The 11,323-nt window shown below is 39.3% G+C and overlaps 1 protein-coding gene across 3 annotated transcripts in view; it reads left to right on the top strand.

Annotated features, from left to right (window-relative positions):
- CANX (calnexin) overlaps positions 1-11,323 on the top strand; it is a 39,451-nt gene that overhangs the window by 11,335 nt on the left and 16,793 nt on the right. For all 3 annotated transcript variants that reach the window (XM_003799153.2, XM_023518767.1, XM_023518768.1), the window contains 6 exons: positions 7,469-7,642; positions 8,328-8,401; positions 8,848-8,906; positions 9,628-9,769; positions 10,147-10,228; positions 10,742-10,934. In XM_003799153.2, coding sequence (XP_003799201.1) covers positions 7,472-7,642; positions 8,328-8,401; positions 8,848-8,906; positions 9,628-9,769; positions 10,147-10,228; positions 10,742-10,934 — 721 coding nt within the window. In that variant the 5' untranslated portion in view covers positions 7,469-7,471. The remainder of the gene's footprint in view (positions 1-7,468; positions 7,643-8,327; positions 8,402-8,847; positions 8,907-9,627; positions 9,770-10,146; positions 10,229-10,741; positions 10,935-11,323) is intronic.

Genomic DNA, 11,323 nt, shown 5'->3' on the forward strand with positions numbered 1-11,323 from the left:
GCTACAATGCCCAGCTATTTTTTGGTTGCAGTTGTCATTGTTTAGTAGACCTGGGCTGAGCTCAAACCGCCAGCCTCAGTGTATGTGGCCTGCACCCTACTCACTGAACTATGAGCTCTGAGCCAACTTTATTTTATTTATTTTTTTGAAACAGTTTTTAGTCACCCTGGGTAGAGTCCCATGGCATCATAGCTCACAGCCACCTCAAACTCTGGGGCTGAAGTGATCATCTTGCTTCACCCTCCAGAGTAGCTCGGATTACAGGTGCACACCACTGTGCCTGGCCTATTTTTTTGAATAGTTACAGATTTGTGGAAAAATCACAAAGATAGTACAGAGAATTTCTGTGTATTTCACACCTAGTTTTCTCTATTATTAACACCTTAGGAGGCTGAGGTGGAAGGACTATTTGATGTCAAGAGTTTGAGGCTTCAGTGAGCTATGTTCTTGCCACTGCATTTCAGCCTGGGTGACATAGCAAGGCCATATATTGTAAAACAAAAAAGAGGCTGGATGCAGTGGCTCATGCTTTTTAATCCTAGCTCTTTGGGAAGCTAAGGCAGGAAGATTGCTTGAGGCCAGGAGTTCTAGGCTAGCCTTAGCAACATAGAGATACCTCTGTCTCTGGGTGTGGTGGGCACCTGTAGTCCTTGCTACTTGGGAGGCTGAGGCAAGGAGGATCATTTGAACATAGGAGTGAGTTGCAGTGAGCTATGATGCTACTGCTGTGGAGACCCTGTCTCAAAAACAAACAAACAAAAAATTAGTATGGTCCATTCGTTGTAATTAATAAACATTGTTTTTTTTTGTTTTTGTTTTTGAGACAGAGTCTCACTTGGTCACCCTTGGTAGAGTGCTGTGGAGTCTTAGCTCCCAGCAACCTCAAACTCTTGAGCTCAAGTGATCCTCTTGCCTTAGCCTCCTGAGTGGCTTGGGACTATAGGCACCTGCCACAATGCCTGGCTATTTTTTAGAGATGGGATCTTGCTCTGGCTTAGGCTGGTTTTGAACCTGTGAGCTCAGGCATTCCACCTGCTTCAGCCTCCCAGAGTGCTGGGATTACAGGCGTTAGCTACTGCACCCAGCCCTGAACATTGAGTTTTGATATATTGCTAACTAAAGTCCATACTTAATTCAGATTCCTACCACCTTTTAATTATTATTTAATTTTTTTTTTTTGAGACCAAGTCTCAGTCTGTTGCCCCAGGTTGGAGTGCTGTAGGGTCATAATTCATAGCACGCTCAAACTCTGGGGCTCGAGATCCTTTTGCCTTACTCTTAGGTAGCTGGGACTGTAGGCGTGAGCTACTATACCTGGCTACTTTTTAATTATATTAACTTTGTTTTTAGACACAGGGTCTTGCTCTATTGCTTGGGTCAGAGAATAGCGGTGGTAACACAGCTGATTGCAACTTTGAACTCCTAGGTTTACGTGATCCTCCTTGCCTCTTGTTGCCTCTGTTGCCCATGTTACCCATTTGCCCAGTTAGATTGGAATTCCTGGGGTCAAGCCATCCTTGCACCTCAGCCTCCCATGTAGCTGGGAATCAGGCACATGCCTTCCCCCTCCCACTTCCTGCTGTACTTTTCCAGGATACCACATTATGGTTAGTTTCATGTCCCCTTAGATGACTCTTACCTGTGATAGTTCTTCAGAATTTCTTTGTTTTTGGCTAACCATGCATTTTGGGGGACTACTGATCAGGCATTTTGTAGGATGTCCCTCTACTGGTATTTGTCTGGGGTTGCTCCCCACCCCCCTTATGATTAGACTGGGGACATGGGTCTTTAGGAGGAAAACAACAGAGGTTAAATTGCCATCTTTGTCACATTTATAAAAGGTATATACTATTGACATGACCTATCACTGTTGATCGCCTGACTGAGGTAGTGTTTGCCACATTTTTCTACTGTAAACTTAATCTGTGATTTCCTACTTTATTCACACTGTAGTCTTTGGAAGGATGTCACTATGTGCATCTCTTGATTAGGAGTGGGAAGTTATGCTCTGTCTCTTAATGACAGTATTTATATGAATTATTTGGAATTCAGCACAGGAAATTTGTCTCTCTTTACCCATTTATTCATTCAGTTATGTATTTGGACTCACAGATATTTTATGGGTTATAATTCAGTGCCACTTATTTTGTTGCTTGGTCTGTGTTATTTTAGCCATTGAGAACTCTTTTAAGTTGGTTTTGTTTTTTTTTTTTGAGACAAAGTCTCAAACTGTCACCCTGGGTAGAGTGCTGTGGTGTCACAGCTCATGGCAACCTCAAACTCTTGTGCTTAAGCAATTCTCTTGCCTCAGTCTCCCAAGTAGCTAGGACTATAGGTGCCCACCACAATGCCCAGCTATTTTTTTATTGCAGTTGTCATTGTTGCTTTAGCTGGCCCCGGTTGGGTTTGAAACTGCCAGCCTCCATATATGTGGCTGGCGCCCTACCCACTGAGCTATGGGTGCTGCCTTAAGTAGGTTCTTGTAACGTATCCCCATGATTTGTTTTTTCTTTTTTCCCCTTTCTTTTTGATCCTCAATTTGAAGAGGATCCTCAATTTGTTTTGTTGTTTTTTTTTCTTGAGACAGAGTCTTACTTTGTCACCCTTGGTATAGTGCTGTGGAGTCATAGCTCACAGCAACTTCTAACTCTTGGACTCAAGTGATTCTCTACCTTGGCCTCTCAAGTAGGAGGGACTATAGGCTTCCGCCACAATGCCCTGCTATTTATAGAGGAGGGTCTCACTCTGGCTTAGGCTGGTCTTGAACCTGTGAGCTCAGGCAGTCCACCTGCCTCAGCCTCCCGATTGTTTCTTTGTTTTTGAGTACTTTACTTTCTGGCAATACAAGGTGCTCCAGGCTTATCTTGTGTATTTCCTGCCTAAGTTCTAGAATTAACCATTTCTCATTTTTTGGAGAATGATATACACTAAGATCTTTGTACTAGGTGTATTCATTACTGCTGGAAGTTTTCTTCTAGACCCTACCACCTGATAGCAAGGAAATACATGTATGTATCCTATTTGGCATACATGCACATTTCTATGAATGCTTCTACATTTAACCCTCTGTATATTAAGCTGAACAAGAGTTTGTACTGATGTTTCCAGTTTTCTTCCATTACCATAATTCCTTTAGCTCCCTTTCCTTGCTTATCTGTAAATCTCTGCTTCAGCAGTGAGAAAGTATCTCACCATCCACCAACCATTTACTTAATTTTTCAATTACTATATACAAGTATAGCAGTGTCAGAATTGTTAACCTATACAAATGGGAAACAACTTTACTAACCAGAACTGTGCTCTTGTATAGTCTGATTTTTCAGGTTCATTTTTTAAAAAATTTTTTTCTTTTTCTTTTCCTTTTTTTTTTTTTTTTTAAATGTAGAGACGGAGGTCTTATTATATTGCCTAGACTAGTCTCAAACTCAAAGGCTCTTCCTCAGCCTCCCAAAGTACTGGGATTACAGACAAGAGCCATCATGCTTGGCTTTCTACTCATTTCCAGAGTTTCTAGATGAGCACCTCCCCCTACCCTTCAGTAAGAATGTTTCATAGATTTGTAATAAAGTTAGATTGTTTTCATATTTTGCATGCTATTCTTGGATCACTTCTAGTTTTCTTTTTAATTTTCATTAATATTCACTCTCTGTGATAGAAAGTTGTGTGGGTTTTGACAAATGGACAGTGTCCTGTATCCAGAATCACAGTATTGTTACAAGTAGTTTCACTGCCCATAAAAATCTCCCTCTCCCATGCTTTACCTTTTCAACCTGATTCTTTCCCTCAAACATCTGACAACTGATCTTTTTACCATCTTTATTCTTTCGGCTTTTTTAGAAGGTCATATAATTGGATGTATCCAGCATTTTTTGCTTTTTCAGCCTTGTTTCTAACACTTAGCAACATACATTTAAGATTCAACCATGTCATTTTGTGCCTTGCTGGTTCATTTCTTTTTAATTGCTGAATAATATTCCATTGTGTGGATGTATACATACTGCAGTTTGTACATTTGCATATTGAAGGACATTTTGGTGGCTTCTAGTTTGGGATGATTATGAATAAAGCTGCCATAAATATTGGTGTATAGGTTCTCATTTGTCTGTAAGTACAAGTCAGTTTGATACCTAGGAGCATGATTGCTAAATCATGTAGTAAGACTATGTTCAGATTTTTAAGAATCTGTTAAACTTTGCCAAAGTGATTGTACTATTTTGTATTTTCACCAGCAATACATCCTTGCTAGAGTTTTTGATTTTAGCCTTTCATTTTTTTTTTTTCCATTTGCAGCAGAGTCTCTGTTGCTCAGGCTAGAACACTGTGGCATCATAGCTCACAAAAGTCTGAAACTCTTGGGCTCAAGTGTACCTCCTGCCCCAGTCTCCTAAGTAGCTGGGACTAGAGGCATTTGCCATAACACTCTGCTATCTTTTTCTATTTTTAGTAGAGATGAGGTCTCACTCTTGCTCAGGCTGGTCTTGAACTCCTGAGCTCAAACACTCCACTCACCTCAGCCTCCTGGAGTCCAGGATAACATGGGTAAACCAAAATCTCACCCAACCTAGCCATGCTAGTTGAGTATCCCGCATCTGAAATGCTTGGGACCAGAAGTGATCCAAGTTTCAGATTTTAGACTTTTTTTTTTTTTTTGGTAATATTTGCATTACACTTAGCTTCAACATCCCTCATCCCAAAATCCAAAATTTTAAATACTCAGCGTTTTCTTTGAATGTTGTGTCAGTACTCAAAGTTTCTGATTTTGGAGCATTTTCAGATATTTGTATTAGGGATACTCAATCTACACCATATTGTTTTATTTATTTATCTTTTTTTTTCTTTAAGACAGAGTCAAGCCGTCGCCCTGGGTAGTATGCCGTGGCGTCACAGCTTTCAGCAACCTCAAACTCTTGGGCTTAAGTGATTCTCTTGCCTCAGCTTCCCCAAGTAGCTGGGACTACAGGCACCCGCCACAATGCCCAGCTAATTTTTGGTTGTAGTTGTCCTTGTTTGGCAGGCCCGGGCTAGATTCAAACCTGCCAGATCCAGTGTAAGTGACTGGCACCCTAGCTGCTGAGCTACAGGCACCGAGCCTATTTATGTATTTTAGAGACTGAATTTCACTTTATCTCCCAGGCTGGAGTGTAGTGGCGCAATCACAGCTTGATGCAGCCTCCCAGCTCAGGAGCTCAAGCGATCCTTATGCCTTGGCCTCCCAAATAGCTGGGTAACATATGCTCTACCACTCTCTTTTTGTGGAAATAGGGTCTTGTTAGGTTGCCCAGACTAATTTGAACTCTTGGCCTCAAGCGGTCCTCTTGCTTTGGCCTCCCAAAGTCTTGAGATTATAGATGTGAGCCACTTTGCATGGCAACTTTGTTGTTTTAATGACGTTGAACGTCTTTTCCTATGCTTTACCATCAGTTTATCTTCTTTGGAAAAGTGTCTTTTCAGATCTTTTGCTCAGCTTCTAATTAGATTTTTTTTTTTTTTTTTATACAGACAGAGTCTCACTTTATTGCCCTCAGTAGAGTGCCATGGTGTCATACTGCTCACAGCAACCTCCAACTCCTGGGCTTAGGCTGTTCTCTTGCCTGAGCCTCCCAAGTAGCTGGGACTACAGGTGCCGGCCACAATTCCTAGCTATTTTTCTGTAGCAGTTCAGCTGGGGCTGGGATTAAACCTGCCACTCTTGGTATATGGGGTTGGTGCCCTACGCACTGAGCCACAGGCACTGCCCTTATTTATTTATTTTTTTTGAGACAGAGTCTTACTATGTCGCCCTCAGTAGACTGCTGTAACGTCACAGCTCACAGCAATCTCAAATATCTCAAACTCTTGGGCTTAAGTGATTCTCCTGCCTCAGCCTCCCAGGTAGCTGGAACTAAAGGCGCCCACCACAATGCTCAGCTATTTTTTGGTTGTAGTTGTCATTGTTGTTTGGCAGGCCCGGGCTGGGTTTGACCCAGCTCTGTTGTATGTGGCCAACGCCCTAGCTGCTAAGCTATAGGCGCTGAGCCTAGACTGTTTTTTGGTTCTTGAGTTTGAGTTCTACTTTAGACTAAGTTCTTTATCAGATTAATGTTTTGTAAATATCTTTTCCCAGTCTATGACTTGCCTTTCAAGTCATTATAGTTCATGGCAACCTCAAAGTAATGGGCTCAAGTGATCATTGTGCTTCAGCTTTCTAAGTAGCTGGGACTACAGGTCTGTGCCATTGTGCTTGCTAATTTTTTTTATTTTTAGTAGAGATAGGTTCTTGGTGTTGTTCAGGTTGATCACACTCTTGAACTCAAGTGATCCTCCCACCTGGACCTCCCAGAGTGCTAGGAGTTTGTTTATTTATTTTAATTAGTTTATTTTTTTCTCTTTTGAAATTGGATTTTTCTACCTGCTTGTGTTATTTTTTATATTTTATGTTTTGATTATATGCATTACTTTTGTACATTTTGAGTCATGATTGTAATTGTATCCATCCCTTGGATAGTTTGCATTGTGCCTGTTAGGTGTAAATTTACTCATTCCCTCCTTCTACCTGCTTGATTGCCATTGTTTTTACTACCATGTATACATGTACATGTTGATCATTAAGTTCTATCTTAAAAATGACCTCATGTGGTGTTTGTTTTTCCATTCTTGCTGGGAGGATGGTCTCTAGTTTCATCCAGGTTATTGCAAAGGATATTAGTTCACCAAATTTTTTTTCTTATAGCTAATACCCTATGGCAGTGGTTCTCAACCTTCCTAATGCCATGGCCCTTTAATACAATTCCTGTGGGTCACAACCCACAGGTTGAGAACCACGCTGCTCTATGGTGTACATATACCACATTTTATTAATCTATACATGTATTTATGTGTATTTGGGTTTCATATTTTATTTCAAGAGATGGGGTCTCACTCTCCTGCCTAGGAGTGCAGTGGCTAGTCACAGAATTCTAGAACACTGCAGCCTCAAACTCTTGGCCTCAAGTGATTCTCCCAACCCAGCTTCCTAAGTAACTGGGACTACAAGTGCCACCATGCCCAGCTAATTTAAAAAAAAAAATTATTTTTAGAGATGGGATCTTGCTGTATTGCCCAACATGGTCTTGAACTCTTGGTCTCAAGTGATTTTCCTATCTCCACAGTGCTGGGATTGCAGGCTACGGTGCCTGGACAATTTCCTTCCTTTTTAAGGTTGGATAGTATTCCATTGTATGTGTTTATAACCTTTTGTTTTCCTTTCATCCATTGATGGATGTTTGGGTTGCTTCCACCTCTTTGTGGAAATTGTATCTCAACTGATTTTAGGAAAACCCCTTAATTTCTCTGAGTTCACTTTCATTATCTATAATATTATATACTCATAGTAAAGTTCCTTCTAGCTCTAATTTGAAAGCTTTAATTTGAAATAAGAGAGAGGTTAGTGGTCATTATGAAGTTTAAGGTAGGCAATACATTTCACTTATTTTACTCTTTTTATATGTAGATCATGGAAGGGAAGTGGTTACTGTGTGTGTTGCTGGCCCTTGGAACTACTGTCCTTCAGGCTCATGATGGACATGATGATAATGTGATTGATATTGAGGATGACCTAGATGACGTCATTGAAGAGGTAGAAGACTCGAAGCCGGATACCAGCGCTCCTCCTCCATCTCCAAAGGTTTGAAGTGTTTGAATCTATTCCTTTTACCTCTTGAGATAATAAAATTTTGAAGACTGGAATGCAGTGGAGGATACCTTTAGTCCCAGATACTTGATAGGCTGAGGTGGGAGGATCACTTGAGTTCAAGTCTATCCTGGGCAGCAGAGCAAAACCCCATCTCTAAAAAAGAAAAAAGTTATGAAGATAAATTTAGGTCCTTCTGGGTGGCGCCCCTAGTATAGTGGTTATAGTGCTGACCACATGCACCAAGGGTGGTAGGTTCGAACCTGGCCCAAGCCAGCTAAACATCAGTGATAACTGCAACCAAAAAATAGCTAGGTGTTGTGGTGGGCGCCTGTGGTCCCAGCTACCTGGGGGGCTAAGGCAAGAGAATTGCTTAAGCCCATAGAGTTTAAGGTTGCTATGAGCTGTGACGCCATTGCACTCTACCCAGGGCAACATAGTGAGACTCTGTCTCAAAAAAAAAAAAAAAAAAATTGAGATCCTTCTCAAAGAGAAAGTAGTTTGCTAAGATTATGTACTGTTCTCTCTGGGAGCCTTTGTTATATCTTGCCAAAAGCCAGTTATACAGATCAAATTTGAGGGCTAGCTATGAAAATATTGTGACAGTTGAAAGCAAACCAACAGAATAAATTAATAAAAGACATGCTGCTTTTTAAATTCATTTATGTATTTAACACAGGTTACCTATAAAGCTCCAGTTCCAACAGGGGAAGTATATTTTGCTGATTCCTTTGACAGAGGAACTCTGTCAGGGTAAGTGTTTCCTAGGGGAAAAAATTCTTAGGGTTACGTAAATAAGGTGGAACAATGGATACTTTTTGGATAGCATCTTGCAGTGATACGTCTAACTTTTATATGTGCAGTGTTCACATCCATTTTGAAACTTGTGGTTCTTCCATTCTTTTCCCTTTTCCACTCCACCCTATATTTTATTATTTGAGAAAAACTTTTTTCTCTTAAGTCATAAAAAAAGGGAATTATCTCATAGGTTGATACTATTTCCTCACAGGTTTCTGAATTGAATGTAGTGTTATCATCACTACTTGTATGGCATGTAAAAGTTGAAATTAGAGTAATTAAGTAGGCTAACTAAGAAGACCAAAATGAAGTACTACTTTTATGAGCATTTACATTACTTTACTTCACAGGTGAACTGTCATTTGGATTTTAATTTGGGGGTTTGTCTTAATTACATACAGGTGGATTTTATCCAAAGCCAAGAAAGATGACACTGATGAAGAAATTGCCAAATATGATGGTGAGAATTACATTTTGTTTAGATATGGTAGCAGGTAGATGTTTGACATGTTGTTTCCATGGTGTCTCTTAAGTTTAAAAGGAGATACAAATTTCAAGATTTTACTTTGAAAGTTTTGCCATTTTTGTGTGTTGCTTTTATATTTAATAGCATTAAACCTCTTAAGTTATCTACACTGTTGAACATTGGAAATAGGTCTTTTCTAAGTGGTATAATAAATATGCTGCAAGTAAAAAAAAAATCGTAAAATTTGTCAAATATATATAGTATGTGTTTTAGTATTAATAGGCCAACTCTCAAAGATAAATGGAATATGTTAAATATTTGTCAGTATGGCTCAGCGCTTGTAGCTCAGTGGCTAGGGCACCAGCCACATACACCGGAGCTGGCGGGTTTAAAACCAGCCCAGGCCTGCCAAACAACAATGACAACTAAAACCAAAAAAATAGCTGAGTGTTGTGGCGGGCACCTGTAGTCCCAGCTACTTGGGAGGCTGAGGCAAGAGAATCACTTAAGATTCTGAGAGAGTTTGAGGTTGCTGTGAGCTGTGACATCATAGCACTCTACCTAGGGCCATATAGTGAGACTCTGTCTCAAAAAATATGTAATTGTCAGTATGATAGACTTATACAATAGACTTACACAACTTGGGAGTTTAGTTTGTTTTGTTACCATTTAAAGGACCTTCAGAGGTGTGGAGCTTTTTTGTGTTGTATTGTAGGAAAGTGGGAAGTAGATGAGATGAAAGAATCAAAGCTTCCAGGTGATAAAGGACTTGTATTGATGTCTCGGGCCAAGCATCATGCCATCTCTGCTAAACTGAACAAGCCCTTCATGTTTGATACCAAGCCTCTCATTGTTCAGTAAGTGAAATGCTTGTTTAATAAAAGCTTTCTAGAAAGAGTAATCTCAGAAGACATCTGTTATAAAATTTTAACTATGTTTAAAAAATTATGAGGTTATATATTATAATAGGGATTTGGGGGTGAATTTAAGCATCTTAGAATTTTTTTTTCCTGCCCAATAAGTTATTTTGTAACACAGTGATTTGCAAAAAGTATTCACCTGGTTAAGTTTTAATTTAATTTTATTTATTTTTGTGGGATTAAGTAGCTATTCAAAAACAGTAGAAGGTGGACCTGTGATAAAACATGACCAAAATGGGGGAAAGGGAAAAAAAATTAAGAGATTTGATCTTTCAAAATGCCATATTATTTTCTGCTTTCCTCTCTGAAATTAGGTATGAGGTTAATTTCCAAAATGGAATAGAATGTGGTGGTGCCTATGTGAAACTTCTTTCTAAAACACCAGAACTCAACTTGGTAGGTAATTCCTATTTCTTGATGTAAGTGGCCACCTACAATTATAAGAAACCTAAAGAAAAAAATTTTGTAAGGCCTGTGAAAGTAAAAGCTTCCTCCCCTGCTATTTAAATCTTTTAGAAGGTTAGGAATATTGACTTTGACACTAATGTGCTTTTTATTTGAAATATGAATTTCAAAGCTATTGCCAACAATTTATGTCGTATCTCTGGTTTCTGTTCTGTGTAATTTTTGGTTTTAGCAAGCTTATTTCTTTGTTCTATAAAGGAAATTACCTAGATATATGTGTTACCTTTTTTTATTTTAAGCACTTAAATATGTTCTTATTCTAAATTTCCTGATAGATGGTTATTCCTTTTCAGTAAACAAACCTTCAACATAAATAGCTTTTCCACTTTATCAGTGACTAATTTATTTGGAATTTTATAAGAGAAAATACTGTATACATTTTTAAAAGGTGTTGCTCTTCAACTCTTTGACTAAAGATGCTTGAAATAATTTTTGTTTTTGAAGGATCAGTTCCACGACAAGACCCCTTACACAATTATGTTTGGTCCAGATAAATGTGGAGAGGATTATAAATTGCACTTCATCTTCCGCCACAAAAACCCTAAGACGGGTATTTATGAAGAAAAGCATGCTAAGAGGCCAGATGCAGATCTGAAGACCTATTTTACTGACAAGAAAACACATCTTTACACGTTAAGTAAGAAAAACCACTAGTTTGAGGGTTTTATGGCTTTACATGATATATAAATGATGATATACATATATCATCTATTTAAAGATTATTCATCCTGCTAGTTACCCAATCCTGTAAATAAGCCTTTCTTGATTTATTATCTTAGTGGGAAGACAAGTTTAATTTGTCAGCATTAAAAGAAACTTCTCTTTCACAGGTTGAACTGAGAAGTGAGGTTTGAGACAATTTCAAGAATAGGCTTTCATGGCTTGGTGCCTGTGGCTCAAATGGCTAAGGCGCCAGCCACATACATCTAAGGTGGCAGGTTTGAATCCAGCCCAGGCCTGCAAAACAACAATGATGGCTGCAACCAAAAAATAGCCAGTGCCTGTGGTCCCAGCTCTTTGGGAGGC

The sequence above is a fragment of the Otolemur garnettii genome, unplaced genomic scaffold, assembly GCF_000181295.1.
Source record: "Otolemur garnettii isolate 467f Iridium unplaced genomic scaffold, OtoGar3 scaffold00146, whole genome shotgun sequence".
NCBI classification, from domain to species: Eukaryota; Metazoa; Chordata; class Mammalia; order Primates; family Galagidae; genus Otolemur; species Otolemur garnettii.